This window comes from Colletes latitarsis, chromosome 7 (genome assembly GCF_051014445.1).
Source record: "Colletes latitarsis isolate SP2378_abdomen chromosome 7, iyColLati1, whole genome shotgun sequence".
In the NCBI taxonomy this organism is placed as follows: Eukaryota; Metazoa; Arthropoda; class Insecta; order Hymenoptera; family Colletidae; genus Colletes; species Colletes latitarsis.
In genome coordinates this window covers 19,522,816-19,548,516 of record NC_135140.1, presented here as the reverse complement: position 1 = coordinate 19,548,516, position 25,701 = coordinate 19,522,816, and the positions used below count along the sequence as shown (strand labels likewise).

Genomic DNA, 25,701 nt, shown 5'->3' with positions numbered 1-25,701 from the left:
AGGTGCAACGCGGTTCTAGCCGCGAAGGCGTGTGCCAGCCGCGACGAACCGGTGACCTTCGTCGAGCGTCCCAGAAATTCCTCCGAGCGACAGCATGCAAAGCGTAGGTTCTTCCACGGCTCTTCAAGCCTCGGTGTCTCCCCTGTCAGGGCGGTGACATGTCAGAGCCTCGGTTGCACACGGCACAGAGAGAACACAAAACGTTTCGACACAGTTCCGTGGATGCGTACGTACGTGATGACTTCTCCTCTGACGCGGGGACGGAGGCGTCCGTGTCCCCCGTGTGTGCACGCCTACGCCTAGTTGCACGTGCGAGTCCGCGTGCGCGCGAGCGTAGACGGTGTGCAGGTGTGCCGCCGGGTGTGTGCACAGGTGTGCCTCATAGTCCTGGTACGGTCGGTGTGTGCGTGCACAAAGTCGGACAAAGACGACCGGATACCGAGAGAACCGTGAAGAAGGGAGACAGAAGGGAAAGATCGACGCCAGTTCGTCCGTCGACGCGAGTGAATGGCGAAAAGCACGACAGCCGTGAATCGTTAGAGCGGCACTGGCTGCAGTCGGCGTAAAGGGGACGAGGAGAAGCGTCGCGACGCCCATACCCCGAGCCTGCGCCGTCGCGACGTCCCTTTGTCCCCCACGAATTTCTCCCCTTTCTGTCCATGGCGTCCACGCATCACCTCGAACGTCTCCCCGTGGCTCGCTCTTTTCCCTTTGTTCCGGGGTCCATCGAGCTCTGGCGCGAAACCGGCACGCTCCTGGACCAAGAGGGGGGGGGGGGGGCCAATGGCGATGGCGGATGCCCGTCGCGCACCAGTACGCTGGGCTACCAGTGTAATTCAACGCGAAGACGAGCCTTTGTGGCTCCGTCGGGTCTGAAGCGACGCCGGGATTCCAGAGAACGACCCGTGGATGGGATATGAGATTTCAACGGGTCGCGTCCACGCGGATTGATTGTTCGATGACGACCTGTCGTCGGCCTCGAACGCTTCACGACTCTGGGACACTGTAGCTTATAGCACTGGACGTTAAGGTCTTCGAAGCTGTATGCGTTTATCTGCACATCAGGGCAATCTAAAGCTGGGCTATCTAAGTACGTAATCACAGACGGGGTATTCGAGCAGACCTTACATCCGATGTATTTTTTCGGTCTCCTTCTATTACCATTTTCGTGTCACTCGCGACATTACCAACAGGTTACACAAATGAACACACGTTATTGTTTCGATAATGAATTCCTCGAAAGTGCGTAGGATTTCGAGGGTATGTCCATTGACCAAAAATGATTGTAATCGACCCCCGCAACCGAAAATAATTTTTTTAGAACGATTTGAAATTTTTTTTTTCACCGAAAGTTTCAGCACCTACTCCATCTTAATACTCCTCAAACATCGAGGATCAAGATGTCAAAGATTTTGCCCAAGTGATGTAACAATCTAATAGCCAACTGCTATGTTAGTGCCTCTAAAAGTTTAAGGATCAGAGTGTAAACTGTTTCTAAGATGGATGCTCCACGTGACTCTCAAGCTTTGATCGTAGACATCGTCTTAAATCGTCCATTAGCTACTGTCAGCTTAGGATGCCTGAAACTATGGGTGTAATCGATGGACCGTGCAGGACAATACTACATACTGCTGACTATTTGGGAGATGCAGTGTTAAGGACTGCCGGTATGGGTGGAACCCAGCCCAAACCTGCTGTTCTTGAAATTGATGAATGTTCGTACTTCAATACTTGGTATTCAAGTAGATAGAAGTGTCTGCAACAATCCCTATATTAGGTGGTCTATTACTTAGCTTCATACTCTTGAATCATCGAGGATCAAGGTGTTAAGAATAGCGATTACTGATTAATTATAAGAATTTATGATATAGATACGATTCTTGATGAATGCGTCATAATGACAATTAACGTGTCATAAAGTCACGTGATCGTGAGCATTAATCCCTTGTAAAATCCTAGATGATCGCTATCCCCGCGTTTCTGATCTAATCTTCAGCCACCTACGAAACGACCTGGAGGGAGACAGTTACTTTTTCTCAGCGGCTTAGATTACTTTCCAGGAAAAGAGCAATTCAAGGAGTCAGCAGAACAAATTAGGACCTCGTACGAGCAGGGTCTCGTAAACCTAATAACCCCTCGTCACAATTTAACCTCCTATTCCGAGACTTTACTGACCACTAATTCTCTGCTGGACTCTATTATTCCTATAATCGAACAAGGATCGCGAAACACATTTGTCCCACACCACCCACGCTAATACCAAAGGCACTAGTCCAGCAATTGAATACCAAAGCACACGTTTTGAAGCAAAAAAACATTTCAAAGCGACTATAAACCATAAAAATACAGCATATCAAATATCAAATTTAAACAGAGAAATATATTTATTAGTAGCCAAAAGAAATAAAAGGTAAAATTAGTGGGTGGACTAAAGTGGTCGTTACGCAACGCGATGCAAAACTGGGGGAATCCCGGTGGCCTCCCACGCCAAACGGTGGTGAAAAGACCAGCGAAAACCGATCGTCGAGATAATCGCGCGCGTGTGTTCGCGAAACGTTCGCGTTCCCTCGTCCGCGAGGCAATTCCCGCGGGAGCAATCGTGCAAATATTTACGCCGCTTCGTGTGCACGTCGGCTTTAACCCTTTTGTTCGAGTGGCTCGCGACCTGAAAGGGTTCGGTTGTTCGCGTATTCTGGGCGATTCGACTGTGTGCGTGCACACGATATTGGCCGCGTTGGTCCTTATCCGTCGATCTCGAGCACTAGGCGCGCATGCAGCCCGATTTTCCTGCGGGAACAATGCTCGGATATCGTAAACCGAGCTTTTTCCCAGGTTCGTTTTAAGAAACAACAGCGAATCTCGGTCGAGGGTATTAAAACTGCTTTGACGACTGGGAGTCGTAGAGAACCGTTCCTAGAAATATATAAAAGTACGTTTCCGATCTATTAATTATTAATTAGGATTTTCGTTATATTTTTCTGTGAATGAAAAAATTAGCAAGTCTTTCCCGATGTAAACGAGTCCAAACACGACCACATTCGGACTACCTTTAATTTTTCAAAATTTCAAGGTTTTCGAAAGTGACTCGGTCTGCGTAAAATCAAAAACAGTCTGAATGGGGTCGTGTTCGGACTCATTTTTCTCGAGAAACCTCACCAATTCATTAGTAATACTGTTGCGAAGCTATAAAGGCGGATATAAGAATTTTGACGGAATCCATCATTAAATACAGGCGGTTTAGTGACGAGCCGCAGACGGCGCTTAAAGTACGTTCGCTACGAGTGATTTTCCGGGTTAGAAGTTTTCGTAATATTCACGAGACGCGATGGAAATGCGTTTCCGCGTTTAAGTGCACGCGGAACGTGACGCGTTCACCTTCGAATCCGAAGTCTATGCCATGGGCAGGGTTGCAGCGTCCAATGGGGGAGAGAAAGGTCGTGAGAAAAGCAAAGTGCTACCCCTTCTGTCGCCGCACGTAATTACGCGAGCACTTAAATGCCTTTGGACACGCGAGTCGCCTGGGTCGCCGACCTTTTTTTCAATTCTCTTTTTCTCGTTTATCGAAACTCTGTCGCGGAGCAAAAAACGACCCACCATTTTCCTTTGTTATCGAACTGTTTTCGCCCGAACGAAAGCTCCCGGAAGCTTTCGTTAACCCCTTCGCGTCCGACAAATGCACTTCTTACAGGAACGGAACAGTGAATAATTATCTAAGAAACTTTGAAGGGGGTAGTCGGTATTTTTTGTCGAAAAGTAAGCATTCTTGGGTAATTTATTCCACGGAAACGGTACAGTTGACGCGTGCGAGGTTCTTGCCATTTATCTAGCTTGCTTTTGTGATAAAAGGAAAATCTGTGTAACCGTTGCTTGATTAATTTTGAAATTGATAAAATGATGGACTCGGGTTAAACATAGGCCAATATTAAAATTGGGCGACTTAACTTTAGAATCGTAAAAGTGGGCCACATTCAACTGGAAATGCACAAGAGACAGTTTCCACGGATCGCCATATATGAATTTGTATAATTTCCACGTGTCAACCAATAATTGTTATAAAAACGAATCAAACACGACCTCGTTCGGACTGTTTTTAATTATTCAAAATTAAAAGCATTTCAAAAGCGATTCGTGCAATGTATAATTAAAAATAGTTCGAACGAGGTCGTGTTTGGACTCATTTCCATCAGGAACACCTGCGTAATTTTAAAGATATAATGCCAAACATTAAATTTTTATCAAACATCCACGCGTGTGAATTAATTGCTGTTAGAAAACAGTAGCGGAGGTAGATAAATTTAATATCAACACAGATATCCTTTCGGTTCTCGGCTAAAAAAGATTTAATTTCCATTAGATACGATCGATCCGCCCGAGTCAACAGATCGCCGACTAAACAAAAACTCCGGAAGCACCGATCCCCCTGCTTGAACGTAAAAAGTCGTCGCTCCAAAGCGGGGCTTATCGAACTCAATATCGACTAAATCCTCCATCGAGTACAAACAGCGTTCAAATCGCAGCCCAGGTGCGGCAATAATTAAACAGTCACTCCCATCGAAACAAAGAAAGCCGTTCGAGTGGAAACAGTTCGCAAACTCGCGTCTCAAAGGACGCGTTGCAACAGAAAAGACCCTCGAGCTGCGTCCCCCCCTCGTCCCCTCTTCCACCCCCTCTACGGTGGTCCATTGACCAACAAAGCGCTTACCCCCGACGAGAATATCCCGGTGATTTCACCGGCAGGTATCGAGAACCGTCGCGTCATTACGCTTTTCATTAAGCAATGACAGATGCAGGAAGAGGCGTGCGCGCGAGCGCGAACGCTAGTGCACCGGTGCGTGCAGGTAAACTGCAGCTTTAACGAGCGCTTCAGCGACGAGTGCACTCGGCCGCGGCAGCCGCCACCGCTTTTTCTAGCACCCTCCGACGACGGTAAGCGAGTAATCCTGAAACCGGATAATCCGTACGGGAATAATCAGATTGCACGCCGCGGAGGAGATTGCTTGCCGGAACTGACGCCTCGCGCCACGGTTCCGACTCGTCTAAGAACCCCGATGGGCGACCCGCTTACAAGTAATCTTCGCAAACAAGGAAAAAAGGCGACGAAACCGCGGCAATGCCTCGCTTAAACGGCGAATTTCACGACTCCATCGGAGAAACCGCATCGGCGACGTCGCTTTTCCCAACCTCGGTTCAAGATAAAATTCTCCACCCGACCTCGTTTCAAGATAACCGACGGTTTTAAACGTTCCTCGAGCGTGCAAATACAAGTTGCACGAGAATAATCAGAATGCACGCCGCGAATAGATTATTCGCCGGAACTGACGCCTCGTCTAAGATCCCTGGCAACCGTAAATTTCAATAGAGTTGTCTTGCCTAAATTTCAACGACCAAACTCCCTCCCCGCCTCACCGGTGCTCAGTGTCTTGAGCTGAGCGTAATCTGATTCTATCCACAAAGCAGTGAATGGATATAGCGAGAAAGGAATACTGTACCGAGCAGCGTAAATCGAGTCTCGGCGCTTCAAAGGAACGGTAAAGGCACTATGATGAGTCACTCAATTACAGATATTGATATTTCTGTATTTTTCACTTTATCCTTGTAATAATAGTATCGATAGATCGGCGAGGATCTGCCGATTAAAACGAGTCCAAACACGACGTGAATCGGGTTTACATCTATTATTTTCGCTATATAGGGTGTTCAAAATCAAATTAATAAACATCGTACGATTTATGCCGTGTTTGGACTCATTTTCATCGCGAGTACCTAACCAATTCATTGTTGATACTATTATAAAGATAAAGTGAAAAATGTAGAAATTGTAATTTTGTAATTGGATTGACTCGAATCTCGATCTCCAAACAATTCCTGGGATAAAATCAATAGCTCCTTCGCGATAATTTCAATGCCGATAATACTTCTTTCTTTCATCGAATCCAAGTAGAACGCAGATAAAACTCTTCGTTGATATAGCGAGTAATAGTTGGAACGAGGAAGTCGCCGGAAGAAGAGATTACTCTAAATTGCCCTAAGAGCCCCCAGCTCCTTGCTTACGAGTAATCTTGCACGACGCTACGCGAGGGAAAAAATATTCGATTAAAGTACCTGGAAGACGCGCTGGAAGCGCTCCGGTTATCGAAGAGGCTTAATTTTAGATGCACCCTCGCAACGCTGGTTGCTCGAGTTCGAGAGCGTCGAGTTTTGTTTTGGTTCCCGTTTCACGACATCATCCGATCCGGAGGTCCACTTGGCTTTTACGATTCCGTTGAATGACTCTGCGTTTATGCTAACTCGGCCTGCTTTCAAAGCTGTTTTCGACCACTTCCCAAAGATTAGTCATCGGAATAGTCGTTACTTCCAAACATCTTTACCCCTGACACTTGAGTCATCGCTGATAGAGTCGTGAGACATAGCAACGACTATTCTTCAAGCACCCAAATTTTTAGAATTTCTATACTTTTCAAAAATGTCCCGGTACAGGGAAACTGTTAAATTCATTCGGGAAATCCGAAAAAAATAGGAAGCTAGAACGCACAATGGCCACAACAGTTTCTTTCATCGTGCAAGAAACGAGGTGCGCGTCTTCGAGAAGCGTTAAAGCCGCCGAAGCGTCTCGAGGTTAATTAGAAACGACGTCGGAGGTTAATTTTCGTTGCACAGCGAACCGTTCGGAACGCGTGGCCTCTTTCATTTTCTTTCCTCGAGCGACGACGCGCGGATCTCGTATTCCGAAGCGGGATAAAAATAGTTCATTTCTCCGTGGACCACTGCAAAGAGAACTTTGGATTTTTAAAGCCGAGTGTCCTCCCGGCTCCTGTGTTCTCCTCTTCCGTTTTCGCTCTTTCGCGTAAGCGTTCGCCCTCTCTCTCCCTCTATTCATGAATTCTTCATTTTCTGTAGTCCTCGCGTGCTTCCACGGGGTTATTCCCACTAGTGTCTTCCATGGAGTACTAAAGAAAAATGAAAAGAGAAATAGAATCGAGGACATTAATTTCCATACTAATTCTTTTTGTGTCCGTTCGTGGCATTTTAAATTGTAAAATAATACGTCGCATAATCCGTAAAATACAAACGTGAAATAATTGAAATTAACGTAAATGGTATTCGAATATTTAACAAGTGTTTGCGTGGTACTTGTAAACTTTGCAAAAAAATTCGACAAGAAGAATATGCTTAGCACCGAAAGAATTAAGATTCTATCGAACGCTGAGACGGTTGAAACTTCACAGGAAGCGAAATCCAGAAGCTGAAAGGCTGTAAATATTATGGTCCGGCGGTAGCCAAGGTCACGACTCGCGAATGCTTTTGAAAGTCACCGTGTATGCGAACGCCTACCGATCGAGCGGAGGAAGAATTTTACTGGTTGATCCAAGGAGCAATGGCGCACTCAGGAAGATATACAGAAACAGATACGAAATAAAACGTAGAGAATAAATATTATGATTTGTAAACAAAAAAGTTCTTTCTTCCGGAAGAGAACATGTGTGTTTGTAAATTAAACCAGTACATAATTAGGTGAAGAAACGTTTTAAAGTGGAAAAGTAAATTAAAACGTGCTATTAATGGGCGCCATTGCCTCGACGATACTCGTAACTCGGTCCCTTTTCTTGGAACGTATTTACACCAGTAGTTTTAGTTTGTTTGTACGACTACTAGCGTAAATATATTCCAAGGAAACGAAAGAGATTATGGTGTATCGTTGGGGCCACGATCCCATTAATAGCACACTTAAATTTACTGTCTACTTTAAACAGGATTTGTCCACTTAATTACGTACTGGTTTCGTTTGAACAAAACCCATGTGTCTGTTCCTCTTCCTTCCGGAAGAAGGGAGATGTGCTATTTATTTGTTACCATTGTAATATTTATCTGTTAACACTTTCAGGTTCTGTAATGCGATGATTAAGAAATGTATGTTTGCAGCAGGAAGGGGAGTGTAATTGGTCGGTTGCAGACACCCTGGGTGAGCCCATTGGCAAAGAGCGACGCGAAATGAACAAGAACACATCTGTTACAGGCGTGTAGGTTGTCGACCGTGCGAAACAGCAATTACTCCGCGGCCATTCCGCAGAGACAAATCTTGAGCGAATCGTCGAGGACATGGCGCAGCCACGGCCATATCGGACCGACACGTTCCCTCCAGATGTACGGGGGAAGGCTGCACACGCTCGTGAAAAATATGTAGGACAACGTTACGGAGTTCTTAGAACCGTAAATCTCTTTTCGACCACGTGGTGGATCTTTAGAAAAGCCGGTGGTTTTGTTACGCTTCTCCGGTTACGCGTGTATCCTTCCCCGCGGGTCACTGCTTCTCTTTCCGAAAGGAAAACCGCCTTGGGAGGCTGCCTACGTCGAACGTTTCGCCGAAAAGATACTTCGTTTTCAAAGGTATTATTTTTCTCAGTTATTTCACTACATTGTAAATACAAACGACTACAAACGTAGCACGAAATATTCTCGATTGTCTCGAGCACGCGACGCCATTTTGAAATCGCGTTAGAAGACTGAAATGAAAGTTAAATTAAAGAATAAAGTAATCCTGTACGTTATACCGCAGTTTCCTTTTAGATTAATTTTTTACGTGCCCTTTGGAAGAGGAGCGAGATTAAACTGCTTGAAATGTTAAAAATTTAAATTTCTTTTAAGATATTCTATCGAAACGATGAATTTGCAAAATAGAAATAACAAGATTACACGATAACGATCAATGTTTCCCACGATATCTAAAAACGTTGCAATAGTCATTAGCTTCCGCGTATCGAGTGACGACTGCGATCGCGATACAAAATTCTTGTTCGATCTTTTTCCAATCCAATTACCCTTATCTCGAATCACGCGTGTTTCGACGGACACCTGTTTTCCTCCGATAAATTTGTTTGCCGTTTCATAGCTGTCTCCGTCGGTGTATTTAGCGTTTGCTAAAGTAAACGACGTTAAGGCTACGTAAATTTTCGAGCATAGATTCGAGATAGTCACGACCTCACCGTCTGAATAAATATTAATGCACACGCTCGACGCGGAAATCTTCAAGGAGAACCGAAGTTACTCGCATAACCGTCCCGCGAATTTTTGCCAAGTTTATCCAAAAACTGTCACGGAACGTAAAAATATTTAAAAAATAATTACACCATTCGAAAGCAATAAATTATCTTAATTATTATAATTTAAAATCACATGGAGCAGCCTCCATATTGATTTTGATAATGGTGCCAGTGTAACGGGACGCGAAACTGCGTCGAAACAACCCTTTCCCTTTAGGAACGACAAGGGGTAAGCTTAACGAGTGACCTCACGGGTGTCGATCGAAGGATCGATGCGTGGCAAAGTTCCAAAAATGTTCGAAAGTAAGCGACTGTATCTTTTCTACGACGAGAAGGTCAGAAAAACGCGACCCTCGCACACTGCGACTCGAAAATCTTGGGAGACCTGCCACATTTTCTCGCGAACCTACGCTGCGTGACGTACATTATGAACTTTAAACTTCTGGGCGTTTAGGTCTGAAAATATAGGCAAAATACAGCGACGGTATTTGGTAAATTATTTTGTAACGATAAAATTTAAGTACGATCGGTACTGTGAAATATATTTTGTTTTATTTGATTTGCAGTCTCCGAGTGATTTAGCTTCGAAAGGAGCGCGCGAAAACACTGGCCACTGTTTGTTTACGTTCGAGGCAATGAGACGCGCAGCGAAAAAAACTTGTTCCAACCGGCGCAGATGCAACCAAGGTCGGTACGGGCCTCCTATTGGCAGAACGCGACATCGTAAATCACGTTCCGCCAATAGGAACGTGCCTAGCGTCCTTCGTTGTATCAGCAACAGATTATACAAGTACTTTTCTTGCCACGCGCATATGGGGCATAACAGTTAAATTATATTTTTAGAAACCATTATCGCGCGTTGCACGATTCTCCAAATTACATCTAGCAAAATATCCTTTGACTCGCGGTGAGTTTCACCGCAGCCGCGTGTCTATTTTCGCTCGGTCTTCTTATAGAAACGACCAATTCGATCGCGATAAAACCACGTCGATAAAACATCTATCGAGGAGAAGGCGTAATCGAGGACTTTCAGATACGACGGAACTAACGATCGCGTCCTAAGATGTCGCGTACACCGTAAGGGGTGGAAAAGAAGAAAAAAACAAAGATAAACGCGCGAATGTGTGTCAAATTTCTCCGAGTTTCCAATTCAGGCAGACCAATTACGATGTGTTGGATATATTTGGCGTGACCGGTTAACCTCGACGTACTTGCACAATATTGCAACCGAAAGCGGGCAGTTCTTTTAAGAACGTCGTACAACCGTTCTAACCGAAAACACTATCCTTTTCAATCTGGTGGCTTTTTCTACTCGCTCTAGTAAATTACTGATATTTATAGATAACTAGAATCGCTAGAGTGCGAAAGTAGCGGATGTAAAACAACTTAAACAGAGAGATAGTACTGGTTCTCGGTTGCTTATAAGCTACGGATGTGAAAAGATTTCGATAGTTCAACTAATTTCTAAAGCATCCGTCTATAACTATAAATGGTAATTATAGATTCTTGCTTGGCCCATCTGCAACATAAACAAATTTTCAGATAAATTCTTATGCGTACAAGTTTTTATCCCCAAAATTTAAGTCTCAAAAATGAAAGTAAAGCTAATTACAGAATTCGATTTTGTAATTGTCACTGATCTGGAAAACGCTGTTCCAGATGTTACAAAGTAGATCGAAGAGATCCGCGATATCTATATAAAGCATCTGTCTTACTTCACACTTCTGTGCATTTGCGAACCGTACTTCGCGATTTCTCACAAAGCAACGTGCAAGGTTGGACACGCTTCAAAGTGCGTATCGTCCGTCTGAATGAGAAAAATGGCAGAAGCGAGTCGTTCCCACAGGTTGTGTCGAACGGATGCGACTGTAATCCGTCTCCCAAGTGCACACGCTGTTATAAAACTGATTAATTATTTTGCAGAACGCCAGGTGACGCTGTTCCACTTTACGATACTCTCTGTTAATTGGGAGACCCTTTTCGCGACAAATGGGCGACGTTTTACTCCTGCAGGCTACGTAATTTTTTAGGAGCATGCGTTTCTTTTGGGTAAAATTTTTCAAAATACCCTGGAATACTTTTTTAGAACAATATTCGTAGATAAGGACTTACGCGGCTTCGTGACGCGCCATCTTGTGGGCGTGGAACGTAGCATCGCATCACGTGATAGGGTAACGAATGACAAAGTGGGGGAAAGAATCTTATCATCCGCGCATTTAATTGGTCAAAACTTGAACAATCTTTTGCGAGGAAACGGTTCGTTTGCGAGATACGATTCCTTTTGAACTTTGTATCTTATTCTCAAATAATATACATACATATAATTCTAGCTTAGATTAATATTGTTAATAACAGTACCTATGCCTTTAGTGTAAATTTATCTTTTTTTGTTTAATTATTTGCGGCAGATTGGAACAGGAAATTGAAAACTGTGATCTTAAAAACGTTAGAGCCTCGTGAGTATGCGCATTTTAAATTCTTTTTTAATTTTATATCGACTCGCTAAAAGCCCTTTTTTATTTTTCACAGCGAGAATTAATCTTAAATGACGACTTCCTCTTCCTGCATCCGGAACGATTTCAACGTTTCTTAAATACGAGGAATTAAATCGATCGGATACAGAACGATGCTGTACAGTTAGTTCCAAACTTATTGCTGGCGTACATCGATTGTCTGTGTGCCACGATTTTAGATAACGCAGCGCGATTTAATGATCGACCCAATTTCTGGACGAATAACAATGTAACATGAGAGGTTTCCTGGGTTCTCATGTCGCAATAATCAATAGGAACGGCAGTCTGCATCAAGGTTAATTGTTGTTCGACTATTAGTCGCTGTTATCCGTCATAGATACCCGGTACTTCTTTCTGTCTTTCTCGTTGCAACGCTTCGATATAATATCAGAGTTTCTATCGAGCTTCGCACACTTGACAAAATATAACGATCCCTTCCTTCCAATATAATTTGCTAAAAAAGTTTAACAGGCAATTTTTATTATTCATTTTAAAGCAGAAATTACCATCGTATTTCACCAGAATGTTTGAAATTCCTGCTGACTTTATTCACGATAAATGAACTACTCCCGTTGTTCAAATATTTGACATACCTGATGCCATGTCTGAAATTCTCCCAGAAAACTGTATCATGTAGTTTTGCAAGTGATAAAATATTAAATTACGTCGAAGCTACTTTTTATGTAAAATCGAAACGATCTTATCCGGAAATCAATTATGCATATTTTGCATTGTTTGGTACGCTTATATAATATGCATATACGTTCACCGAATAACAAGAGGATCCTCTTAAATTCGTAATTACATAACATAATAATTGCTGGAATAAAATTGATTCGGAAAACTAGTGCATAACTTTCTACAAACGGGAACTCCTAACTCCTTATATCATATTATTACAGTCGCCTTAAACCGGCGAAGCAACAAATTTATTCTTCCAGTAATTTGTTCTTTTATAAAACTTTGTTCCAAATGTATTTATACTTAAAAAATTTAATTCAATGACAAGGGTTTCATATTTTTCGACTGGAATTTTTTATACGTATCAGACTCATTTGCTGTTAATAAGTTACGAACACCGATGAATTAAAATCAGTTAGATTCGAATAAATTCTATAAAACTATAATAAATCTCTCGGAACTTAGTAATGAATCCAACTACGCGAAAATTCTACAGAACATAGATTTCTTATCTATGTAAAAATTAAAATCATGCTACGAATAACAAGGTTCGATATCGTCGAACAAGTAAAATAGATAACGCGAGACAATAGATTCCTGTTTTATCTAGATAAAAATCTCGAATAATCGGTACAAGAAAGTGCTCGTAAAATTCTGATAAATACAATTTTTAGAATGCAGTACGCGATCAAATAAAATTTACTGTAATATTGTGCTAATGTTAAAGGTTTAAACATTTTTTAAATAAAAATAGAAATTCGTAGAGTCCAGAAAAGATGGGAATTCGCCTGTGGCCTCAGCGACCCCAGATTTGCCTACGAAGGGTTAAACGCACTCGCCTCGGTGAACAAGGTATCTCGGTCTCTACAGTCTAGTCGGCTAACTAGTAAATTTTATTCGAGAACAAGTTTCGTTCAATAAAATTGTTGAGTTCGTACGTCGTTGCTATTCGTAGGCTAGCACCCTAGGCGTAGATTATTGTTCGAAACAGTGTAGGATTCCCGATAGGCTCAATGACACCGAGCCCCGACGGCGAGGAAACGTTGACGCCAGTCGTGTTGATACGGTTATGTGCACGACTGGCGTAGGTGAAGGTTTCGCGTTATAATTCCTTGCGTCGAGCGTTCGCATTGTTGCGTATTCGCGTATCAGCAGAACGTGGAAATACGATGTCGTATAAATAATGTATTAGCAATTTTTTCGCTTGAATCTTTCGCGCGATACTCATTGGCGCCTTGAATTATCGAGCAAACTTTTATTGCAACAGTCTACATATGTTTCATCTGTATTTTAAATCTGATCGAGACAAGATCGGATCGATTTGTATTTATGTTTAGACCGGAGAATTCAATATAATCATTCCACGCTCGCAAAAAAACATATAGACGTGCGGTATGATTCAATCGTAGGTCCAAGGAAAAAGAAGAAAAATGATACATAACGTGCATATTTTTATCGTTTGAAATTTTGTGGTTGACCGGTGAAACGGGGACAAACGATAAAACGAGTATTAAACTGTAATTGTCGACACTTGATCGTGTACCTTAACGTTTAGTTGCGATATTTACCTACTTATTCAACATCTTTTCTGCGACGTAATTCTTTGAAAGATTACTCAAGTTTAAATAATAAGTTGTATGGTATCGTTTGGGATTTAAAGTTGCACCGTAGCTGAGGGTATTTAACCGACACGTCGAACGTAAAGAAAGAAAACAAGTGTTTAAATACCTGTCATCGTGGAGGCGCTTCAGATCGGTCATCTCGCGCTCAAACTTAAATTTTGACACCTCGCAGAGCAGGGCGTCCCGTTCGCCGATCACCTCCGTGAGCTCACGTTGTAGCCTCTCGATCTCCGCATATTGCCGGCTGATCAGTTGGTTCTTCTCCTCGAGGATGGACTCGACATCGGGGTCCAGGAGACCGGCCGGGTCACCGACACTACCCAGTACCGCACTCATACCGTTTGTTTACTTTCACTGAGGCGCGCACACACACGTTTCGGGTCGACACTGTCTCGTTCGGTGCCTGCTCGCCTCGCAAACGTGTCTTTACGGCGATCGGCGTAATCACGAACTGCACGCGCGTCGGCTATCAGCACGCGGCACACGCAGAAACGCCCCCGGCCCCATACCACCGCGAATATCACACAGAACGGACGGTTTGTCCGTGAAAAATTTACGATTATCCATCGACGACGCAACACCGTTTCATCGCGTACTCGCCATCTTGCGTCTCTTGCCACCTCTCGGTCATGCCAGTCCCGATTCACGATCGTTCCTGTTCCATTTCCACTGGATCGTTTGTCCAGAAATACGCCGCCAACCGCGCACGCGTATTCCGCCTGGAACTGGAGTGGCGCCGCCGACGGCAACGCCATCTGGAAACGAAACACCCAACTGACTTGCACCTTTCCTTCGGCTCGCGCTGCGTCAATATCCATATAAGACGAACTTTACAGAAATAGTGCTGCAATGTGGCAGTTACATTTGCAACGTTACAGTGACACGTTTGCGCAATATTCCGTCGAATATATCTTAAAAACATTCTAACAACAACATGTGCCGATTATTACGAAAGCGGTCTAAGTCATACATTTCCCATTCCGAGATATGTAAACGGCTTCTTTCGACCACATTAAAAAGTATTTAAGATCATTAAATTTCACGAATAACTTGCATGAAAGTGCGTGTTTGAACGGTTCAATGACTTATGCCACTTTCAAAATTAGTAGTATTAGGTTTGACCGAAAACATAGTCGTCTTTTTTGGTTAGCAACCGAGTACCCCGTGTTATATTATTCGGTAACATTTTGCAAACTAGTACTGAATATTCAAGTAATCTTATCGTTGAAAATATTCATACGCGTGCCACTTTATGCGAATACAGTTTTTCCTTGTACAATTGCGCATATAAGAATTCAACGAAATCAACTCTACTTCTTTGTTTTCAAAAAAGAATATAAACCAGCGTTTTTCTGAACCGTTAACGAGCTATGCTTTTTGTAAAATAATAAATTTCACGAGCGTTCTGTTTTTATAGTCTCCTCGTATTCAAGAATTTCAAAATAAACTGAGATTGACGCGAAAGCGTAAAACAATATTCGGTCGTGCAAATTTATAAATTTCATTTTATCTTTGTTCAAATGCTATATCGCAGAAATGTTTCTCGATACAACGTATCCTCCGAATTTAAATTTTATTACAAAAAGAAAAAGTATAGAAAAGTATGCGACACCTAAAATAGATCCCTGCAAGCATGATCTCGCGCGACGTTTCGTACTTAAAACATGCTCTTCATTACACCGAGTGGTCTGAAGCCTCGTACATTCTTGAAAAATAACAAGAGTAAACAAGGTTGCAGAGGGTGTACTTTGACCGTAGCACTACATTACGACTTCCGCATTCTTTTACAATGTAACAAATATAAATACTAATTTAAGAAATGTGTAAAAAATTCCGCCAAAAATTGATCCAAAATGGATCTAGCTACATGTTATTACTTACTCCCTTAAACGTAGTTAGAGGTATTAACATGTTGACTGCCATAGTGGTCACTGGTGACCGGTACTTTAAACTTATACCTAATGTTTATAAAATTGTAAATAAATGCTACTTTAATTAGGAATGCTGTAAAATAACAGGGTATACCGTTCAATTTATATTTTAAACAAATGTCGAAGACATTTTTAGACGTGGAAAACTGGTGTGGCAGTCAACAAATTTCATTAACCAAATTATGTATAATAAAACCGAAGGTTAACAAAATATTATGACACAATTGTTTTATCGATCGATAAAATTACATAATTACCTTAAAAGAATATATTGCCTCTCGTAATGAATTTAAATAAGCGTAAAACTTGAATAACGTGCTTCGAAATTATTAACATAAATTAAGTCGGTTTAAGTAGACTGCACGTTGCAGAGGTTATCTATTTCAAATATTCGTTAAAATAATGAAAAATCGAAGTAATAATAGTTTAATAAGTCATTAAATCGTTATTGTCGCAGAAAAATCTAGTTCCATTCTACGTATTTGTGAAACTCGCGGAAAATCTGGCGATACCATACAAGCAAACACGCGTTCTCCACATTGCAAAAATAGGTTATCTTTCTACGCCGCATTTCACTTCGTACTTTCGTCCTGGTAGGCGAGTGGTACATGCTTTGCTCGTGCAGTTTGAAAGAGAGAAGATAAAGAAAAGAAGAAAACATCGAATTATTTTGTTAAATCCGGATTATTTTTCCGTGTTTGTTGCTGCGTAGGTGAAAGGACAGAAAACCAAGGACGACGTACTGCTTGTGATACGAGATCGACAACCAAGAACAGGGACACGTCTGTCCTTTAACCGTAGCGGGCTCTAAATAAAACGCGTGACTGCAATACTGAGATAACAGAATTTTCGTCATACGCTCGAGATAATGTTGTAAACAAGGCAAAGGAGGATGACAGTGTTTTCGGGACAGATTCGAATCAATGCGAGTAACGCGAAATATATTTTCACGGGAGTGATGTTTAGGTTATCCCATTGGATTATCGTCGACATTGGCACACGATGAAATACCATGGATATTTCTCACGACAAACTTTCTGATTTTACGGTCATTTTTCGTCCGATGGAACTTTTACAAATGTCTTCAGACATGGTTAACGTGTTCGCGATAATGAAAGCGGCGTGCATGACTTGAATCAGGTTAAGTCGTTCCGAAGCGTTGTCCGCATTGTTACCCAAGAAGTTGTTGCTCGGATTACTACAAAAAAAAAAGTTTGTAAACGAAACCATCCAACGTTTCGTTTTTCTGTGTCGACGAATGTCAAATTTATGTTACGATACGAAGGAAGGTGATCAGTTTCAAATTTGAACGTGTAATGTAACGTGTATGGCAAAAATACAAAATCACAAAGTTACAGTGAAATCACAAGTCATAAGTGGGAAATCGTCATACCGAACGAGACAAAAGAAAATATACCGTCTAATATCCGAATTTCGTTAAGATATTACCGATTGTTTCATTGTTACTATAATTTTTACTTGAGAAGTAAAATTTGTTACATACGATTTGTAGATTTAATATCGATTTTAAAAGCAGTTAATAAAATTAAGACAATTTTATTTATTGGCACAAACGAAAAGAAATGTTTGTTTTTCTTAGATAAGAATTCAAAGCAATATTAGATTTAATCTTCCAAGTGTGGTGCTATTAAAATAACACAGACAGTTGTATAATTTATTAATATTTTTAATATTAATTTATATTTATTTTGAAGCATTGTACAGCTATTTAAAGAAGGAAAACAAACTATTTAAAACAAATGATCTGTTTGCTGTATAAGTCTTCTAGTTAGTATTTTTACTTTCTAAATTGAAGCAAGCTTATTTTATAAAAACTCTATTGATGAAATCTTTAATGTTTACTAGTATTAAAATCTTGTCCATTTAACAAGTAACATTATGCTCTTGATACCTTACAATTTTATCGCATTAATGTTAAAAGTCATGTTATTTATGCTTAAAAGCAAATTGTGACAAATAGAATAATACTGAGTGCTAAGCTGTGATGTTATGTGGTATACTTTGAATACAGTGTTCGTGCCATTCCTTTCGTACATTAGACATTGGCTGCGATTAATATCTTGCGAACATCCTCATGAGAATTATAGAAATTTAGAACTTCTTTAGAAAAAGTTGCCTTTTAGTAGAAATTTCAATAAAACGGTTTGAAAGACTTCAATCATGACAGAAATCACCCTTCAAGATTTACAAAAACTTCTCATATACTTCTCGAAAAACACTTATCGAGCTAAGGATGCGGACAGCACGGTAATAGTTTTATAAGAGTGTTGTTATAGCTTGCATTCCAAGGTCTCCAATTCTAAAGGATATTATTGTTCTAGAGTCAAGCAATTATGCAAAGATGTCTGCTACTCACTGATTTAGATTATACCCACTCCATAATAAATAATAATGGAGGTGATCTCAGTGCACACTATCCTAGCCATCTTATCATTTTAGAATATGAGAAGTATAGAAATCCAAATATGTGTGATACGCCGCCGCCACTGCCACGCGCAACAGAAACTATATACGAAAGCATGTATGATCCAAATAAATTGAAGGAATTGATAAAAAGTGCCAGATTTGCCAGGTGTCGTTCAAGATTTCCACTGCCAGTAATATTGTATAAGGGTAGACACGTATGCAGATCGGCCACGTTGTCCGGCGGACCAGAGATTTATGGTAGATCTGGGCTAGATTATTTATTTGCTGGTAGTGAAGGAGTAGTATCTATTCAACAACAAGTGGACGAAGCTCGTGCGAGCGATTCTGTGCTTTGTGATTGGCAATTATTTGATAAAGTTAGGCATCAAGACATCAAACTTCTAAAAACACTTAATGTAGGAACAATTATTGATTTCATGGTTGAGAAGAAGAAGGTCAAGTTTGGAATGAAGTAAGCTAATCAATGTGAATAATAACTCTTTGTGCATGTATTTTTTGAAAAATTAATAACTTAACACCAGTAATCCATTTTCCAAATACTTTTTGTTATGTTTTTTTCTCAACCCTTAGACGATTGCACGAAGTGCTTCAATGTCTCCATATTTTGTTAATAACTTGATAATTTAACTGAATTAATATTTATTATTTTAATCTCTTTAAATTAAATAATTCAAATCTTCGATCGATTCAAAATCCTAGACGATGCTTTACGCATTTGACGCATTACATGTTGGCGCGAGCAAGTGAAATTATGAATTCTATTTTTAAAATATTTATAACGTTACTTATTCTAATAAACGATCGTTATTTAATTAATAATTACATCAATATTATTATTTTCCAAAAAGACACGGCGCGTCAATATCGCATAAATGAATCAATTGGTAATAATGTTAGTGTACTTGAAAATGAGATAATAATGTACAATTGTACATTTATTTTTTATTTGGAGTTTTTAAACATTTAATTCTAACTAGTTTTGTTGCAATAATATAATCATTCAGAGACAAAGAAGAATGCTAAACATGAAATAATTACCACACAGTTTTCTAGTTCTTCACAGATTCGGTTAAGTTTCATAGTAGTTAATAGCATGATCAGTTTTTTTTATTCTATGAATCCACTTTTAGACGACGTTAAACAGAGACTCTTTTGTTCGATACTCAGCGTAACTTCCTCGGAGAAAGTAGACAAAGAGAAGAGGTACTCAGACTTCACCCTAATTTCACTGCCGTATCCTGGATGTGAATTCTTCAGGGAGTTTAGAGAAAACGATTATCTGGCTAAGGGTTTAGTGTTCGATTGGTCTCAGACTCATGTAGATGCACAAATTGGCGTGCCAGAAGATTCAATTTCTACTCAATTGCGAATTAATTGGGAACAGTACCAAGTCTGGGATCTAGTCAAGCTTTCTCAAAATTATTTAAAACTGATATTACGATATTTGAGCGATAGTAGTAGCGGAATATTGATACACTGTATCTCAGGTATTTATGTTTTTTTTTTTTTTAGCAAACAATGCAATTTCTGGCTTAGCGAATATTTGATATAAATAACGAGAACCGTTTACAGGTTGGGATCGTACACCTTTATTTATTTCACTGTTGAGGATAAGTTTATGGGCCGACGGTGCAATTCATACGTCGCTGAACGCGTATCAAATTCTGTACTATACGATAGCGTACGATTGGATGCTGTTTGGTCACGATTTGGAAGACCGATTAAGCAAAGGAGAAGAAATATTTTTCTTCTGTTTCTATTTTCTAAAACATATTCACGATGAAGAATTTAGCGTTCATCCGCGTCACAACAGATCTAGACACGCGGTTCTACGCAACGATAGTGACTCGCAATTAGATAATGTTATGTTCGATAGTGAATCAGTAGTGACCCTAAGTTCGGTCAGCTCCAACTTAAGTCTGAATAGCTGGTGTAGCTCTGTTAGTCAAAATAGCAGGGATAGTCAAGATAATAATCCACCAGCGGTGTTTCACTGTGCTTCCACAGAGAATCAAGACGATTGTCATAGTAACGGGTATGTTTACTTTTAACCGTTTAATTTGTTATTATAAAAACACATACGGACATATGCGTATAGTGGCGTATGAAGCTTTAATCGTTGAAGTTTTAAGGCTCAATCTTCAAATAAAGTGTGAAGTTCGAAATTAAAGGACACCAGTATTTGAAGCTTGAGGCTTAAGTTTGTTCTCCTTAATTTTGTAAAATTTCTTTATAGGAATGTTGTTCCATGGTCATTTTATCCTTCCCCAAATAAGGAAGGTATTGCTCATGGTTCACGATCACCCCTTCCTCCGAATCGAACTTCTCCGGTAGCGGTTCCTGTACCAGGACGCCTCCGACAACGAAACGAATCTTCGTCGTCCGGCGGTTCTTGGCAGATGATATCGGGAACCGGAAGTTTACGTGGTTCCACGACTGCCAATGCTCTGCTCGCGGACGGATTAACGTCTTCTAGTTTAGTTTGCAAACCCCTTTGCGAAATTTGTACAGGTCACGCATCTCAAGAATCAAGCACGACAATTATCGAAGATGAAGCATGTGCATTGTTAGCACAGTAAGTACTAAACTTTTTCGAAAATGTATACGCAGCCATGATAAAGATGTGCAAGATTGGTCTCTTTAGCTCTGTGACTTCGTGTTAAAATATTTTTACTTCGTGATAAAATACCATAATGTTACTTTTACTGTTCGCGTTCGCGTGTGTTTCAGGTCCCGCAGAGAAAAGTTACAGTGTTTAAGAAGAATATTTTATAACGCTTATAGTCATACTGTTGGATTTCGAATGAAAGATAATTCTGAATCGAGCGGTTTCGGTCAGCTACTTGGTAATTTTGCCGAAAAAGTAGGGATTCTTTCTGTTCAACGTACATCCTTGTGACTATAATGTCCATTAACTTCCCACAATCATGAGTTTACTGTTATTGATTCCTTGACTCAATTCAGAATTTTATAAAACGCTATGCAATGGAAATAAAACAACTGTAAATTATTGTTTATGTGAATATTGCATTGTTACACAAGGAGCAGCGATTATATGCGTGACGTAAATAAAAAAATTGATATTTTTGTATATATATATATACATATACATATATATATATATATAAATATTTACATGTATATCTGTATATAAATATGTGTCTGTCTACTTGTTTGCTTTACATTTATCACGTACAAGTGTATTTATTACTACTATCTGTATGAAGTTATTACTAGCACAGATGTGTAGTAATTATCATTGAAACAAAATTATAAGAATGTTAAAACCTATAAAAGAATAACTCTGGTAGATTATTTACCCTTTAATTCTCTAATTATTTAAATGAAAGAGAAAGGATTAATGTCCTTTGTTTATTATAAAATTACAAATTCATCACATGTACAATCCTGGAAGGTACAACATATTCTCTACATAAAGGACATTGTGGTTTAGTGTTCAACCAATCGGTAAGACAAAACCAACAAAACAAGTGACCACATGGTGTGGCAGTTGTTGGCACTCTTTCAAGACACAATTGACATGTTAATTTAGCATGTTTCTCATCCAATGGCATATATTTATTGTCATGGCTATCGTTATACCTGTTTTGCCAGATTTTTAATAGACAGTTTGCAAGTGTAGCAACTCCCAATAACCTTAATCCCCAACTGACACTATCAGTCGGTCGATGACCATATACCTTCAAATTTAATAATGATTGTAGAATGCAAATTTATTTATATTGAAAAAGAAACCCATTACACAAAAATTACCTTTGCATAATCAATTCCTGTTAATCTTTTACCTAAGCTGTAATACCTGCCATACATATAAAATAACCCCTTATGAATAAGAATAAAGATAGGTAACATGTTGCACATTTTTGATATACATGAATTTAGAAAGGTAACAGCTACAGGAGTCAATTCGCTCTGAGGATGATTAATCCTTAACTGTAATTCTTTTAATATTCTTAATAATGTCTTTTCTCCAAAACATTCTAAAATCACTGCTATTATTCTTACCTAAATAACATGTTAATGATAAATACTAATACATTATTGAGATCAATTTTACATTGGTACTTAAGTACATACAAGTAATGATGGAACTTTGCGAGCCTCTAAATTGGCTTGCACAATTCCCGTATATTCTTCGCCTAGCGTTTGATTTCCCATTCCCGATGTAAAAAAGAAGTAAATTAGCTTGAACGGTATATCGGAATGAATAAAGGGCAAGGTACCCGATTGCCTCCCAATAATCTGCAGAACATCTATAACTTTTTCTCGCAATTGTTTGACAAAGTCATCGTCTCTTTGATGCGATCGAAGAATTTCTACCTGACTTGCACATTTCAATTTGTGATGCTTTTTTAATTCCATTTCGATTAAACACTTTTTTAACGAACCTGTTACATTTATGCTGAATCGTGAAACCGTACTGTTTTAGTCAATCGAGCACAAACTACGAAATCACGATTGTCGTATGTAATACATTAACTAAGAATGCATACGCATATTAATGATAAAAACTAACTTCGAGATAACATAACCTCAACTATTGAAAAGAAATTTACCGCCTTTTCCTTTATTAATTTATAAGTTACGATCACACTAAACGTTATTACTTATTGTCTTCCTATAGAGAATCGAAGAAGCAACTAAAACCGTACAAATATTTCACAAGAATTAAAATATGCCGTAAAAATTGCGTCATACAACAACACAACATATAACAACCTTCGTGGCATGTAAGGAATATCCATAGTTGTAATAAAATGTTTCAATTTCTTTTTCTATTCAACGTACTAATTACAAAACAGTTTGTAATTAAATATGTATGTATGAACTTATATGCGTGAAACACATTTAATTCCTATAGAAGTGCACGCGTGTCTTTTTATATATTGATCATTTTTTTGTTAAGTATTTATACGAATAAGAATAATTTGATGGACATATTTCAAGAGACATTGCAATGTCTTAATTTGTATCGTAAATGTGACGAAATTTTGTTAATAGGTGATTCGGTAAAACCATCTTTTATCAGTTTGTTTGAATTTTTTATACCGAATTTAAAATATGATGCAAAGTAAGCAAAGACTTACCAGTACCGCAATGTACCTTTCCCTCGTTTAGACACCGGTATTACAAACTCAAAAAGTTGAAAATCAGGATTTCCATTATTCAACTCGTTCCTTATGTCGTTGTAGAAACAGCAATCAACTGGCAAAAATCAAACACGAAATGAGTGAAATATTGTACTGTTGAAACAAAAAATATCGTTGCGAAGAATATTTATATTCGATATATGAAAAAATATATGAAAAATGTTTATACCGAATTTTAATCTTAATGCATCTTCTTGTAATTTGAAAATCAACATTCTTTGTAACAGTTTATGCAATTCGTATTAGAATTTTGTAAAACGGTTGGTTTGGTTACGCGTGCGTAGTAAACGCTTGTGCTTACAAATACGATTTGATTTTAGGCGGTTATGGTCAGTAATTGCAGTCGTTCGTTTTAAGAAATTAAGGTTAAATCAAGAAACGTTATACATATCATACAAAAAAGAATTTACTAATAATAATGTGTTATTACACCATACAAAAAATGTATGGTATATTGACTGTTTGCTTTTTCTAACAGGGTTCTCGACATTTGAAAAACTTTATCACGTTTTGATTTTGTTTGATTAAGAAAACATGTTATTCATCAAATTTCAGTTATACGACTATAAAAACTACATTAACTTTATAATTTACCTAGTTGTTCGTTTAAATTAAAGCGGGAAACATGTTTGCATGCAAGAGCTCGTACTTTTTCTGTCCTCCATAATGGAAAGAGTTATGATCGACGTGAAGTGACGTCATTACTGTTCTTTTAAGCGCTCGCAGCGCCAAACCAATACACTTTACATGTGAATTCCTTAGTTACTATTTACACGATTGCATACATTTACAATTACCATACCATTGAAGTATTTCAATGATATCAAGGAGAAAGGATATTGTATTGATTTTTAAATATTTTATTCACAGAAGAATACAAATTATTTTAGTGGAATAAATCTGGAAGAGTGCGTGGCACCAATACCTGGCCTACCGTGTTTGACAGGTTTATAGGTGACAGAGAACTCTCCCAAGTAGTAACCAATCATTTCTGGTTTGATTTCCACCTGATTAAACGTCTTCCCATTATATACACCAACTATGGAACCAACCATTTCAGGTACAATAATCATGTTACGCAAATGAGTCTTGACAATTTCTGGCTTTTCATTTGGCGGTGTTTCCTTCTTTGCTTTTCTTAGTTTCTTTACTAGTGCCATAGATTTTCGCTTCAGACCATGAGAAAAACGCCTCCGGGCACGAGCGTGCATCAAAACCATAAGTTGCTCACTGTAACCAAGATTCGCAGACACGATGTGAATAAATCGACATGATTTACGAACAATGCAACTTTTATGCTTATAAAAGTTACTATGTTACAAAAATTGAATATTTTATACGTTCGATTCGTTTTATTAACTAATCGAACGAATGACAGTAAACGACACCCTACATCGTGAAAATTTTGCACAAAAAACACTCACTTTGGCATATCCAGGAGTTGATCAAGATCAACTCCCCGAAAGGTAAACTTTCGGAAAATCCTCTTCTTCTTCTGGGTATCTTCTGCCTAAAAATCATAAAGGAATTATAAAGAGGTTATGTGTACGAACGAAAACTAATATTTCATCTTAGACGATAATATTGTCTTTTCGATGTACGGGAAAGCGATACAATTTGTAACAATCTATCCGTATATGTTTTTTACAATAGATTGAGAAGATTAAATTGGATATTCTCTGTATCTGTGACACATACCTCTGCCATGTTTTCAGGTGCTGGGATAAACGACAACAAGAAATATAACTATGCTTTCTCGTGGAAATCAATTCAATCACTAACTAAATGTTACTAGATGGGTAACAGGCTATTATTTTTCGTACCAAACACAGTGATATTTTTAATCGATATTGTACAATCCTTTTAACTCGTTGACTTTTTTCTAATAGGATTATAAAATAAGTAAATTATTTCATGCTTCGTTATAATAGAATCAATTTGACATTAAAGTACACATAAATCTTGGAAATTATTTGATAAACTCTACGCTTAAAAAAAGATTTCTTCCTCCTGCAAACATCAACCACTTTTGTTAATTCTGAACAATTTGAATTAAGATTCGAATTCATAGTTTAGCACGTTGATTGTCATGCACAATTTTTTTATGTTTAGGAATATTCTCAATATATGTTTAAATTATGGTGCAAAAAGTACAATTATTCAGTAGTTCATAATTATATATGTTGTTTGCAAATATTAATGTTATTGAAAAGTTTACAGACTTGCGATTAGATCTAATCATAGAGTTACTTCAAAGACCTAATATTTTGGATTTCGAGGTTTTATACCACCGTGCA

General features: G+C 39.1%; 4 protein-coding genes across 8 annotated transcripts in view; 1 reads left to right on the top strand and 3 right to left on the bottom strand.

Annotated features, from left to right (window-relative positions):
* Positions 1-14,575, bottom strand: part of Siz (Brefeldin-resistant Arf-GEF family protein schizo) — a 73,091-nt gene extending 58,516 nt beyond the window's left edge. For 2 of the 3 annotated variants that reach the window (XM_076769057.1, XM_076769055.1), the window contains exon 1: positions 13,961-14,549. In XM_076769057.1, coding sequence (XP_076625172.1) covers positions 13,961-14,190 — 230 coding nt within the window. In that variant the 5' untranslated portion in view covers positions 14,191-14,549. Of the gene's footprint in view, positions 1-13,960 lie in introns of all 3 variants that reach the window. The other variant, XM_076769053.1, reaches the window with a different exon arrangement.
* A 1,552-nt stretch (positions 14,576-16,127) lies between these two features.
* Edtp (Egg-derived tyrosine phosphatase) lies at positions 16,128-21,339 on the top strand. Its single transcript, XM_076769060.1, has 6 exons — positions 16,128-18,053; positions 18,128-18,684; positions 19,401-19,720; positions 19,806-20,268; positions 20,470-20,808; positions 20,964-21,339. The coding sequence occupies exons 1-6, from the start codon at positions 17,967-17,969 to the stop codon at positions 21,130-21,132; spliced, it is 1,935 nt and encodes a 644-aa protein (XP_076625175.1). The 5' UTR covers positions 16,128-17,966; the 3' UTR covers positions 21,133-21,339.
* Positions 21,340-21,499: 160 nt separating this feature from the next.
* Positions 21,500-23,395, bottom strand: Pex10 (peroxisomal biogenesis factor 10). Of its 3 annotated transcripts, none has more exons than XM_076769064.1 (4): positions 23,342-23,395; positions 22,332-22,642; positions 22,008-22,259; positions 21,500-21,934 (listed from the first exon to the last, which is right to left on the bottom strand). In XM_076769064.1, exons 2-4 carry the CDS (start codon positions 22,614-22,616, stop codon positions 21,617-21,619), a joined length of 855 nt encoding a protein of 284 aa, XP_076625179.1. In that variant the 5' UTR covers positions 22,617-22,642; positions 23,342-23,395; the 3' UTR covers positions 21,500-21,616. The 3 variants fall into 3 exon arrangements, with proteins under 3 accessions (XP_076625179.1, XP_076625178.1, XP_076625180.1); XM_076769063.1 differs by lacking the exon at positions 23,342-23,395 and adding an exon at positions 22,748-23,071; XM_076769065.1 differs by lacking the exon at positions 23,342-23,395 and adding an exon at positions 22,811-23,070.
* Positions 23,396-24,243: 848 nt separating this feature from the next.
* Rps15 (ribosomal protein S15) lies at positions 24,244-25,175 on the bottom strand. The gene is made up of 3 exons (XM_076769067.1): positions 25,103-25,175; positions 24,829-24,914; positions 24,244-24,634 (listed from the first exon to the last, which is right to left on the bottom strand). The coding sequence occupies exons 1-3, from the start codon at positions 25,109-25,111 to the stop codon at positions 24,286-24,288; spliced, it is 444 nt and encodes a 147-aa protein (XP_076625182.1). The 5' UTR covers positions 25,112-25,175; the 3' UTR covers positions 24,244-24,285.
* Between the last annotated feature and the right edge of the window lie 526 nt (positions 25,176-25,701).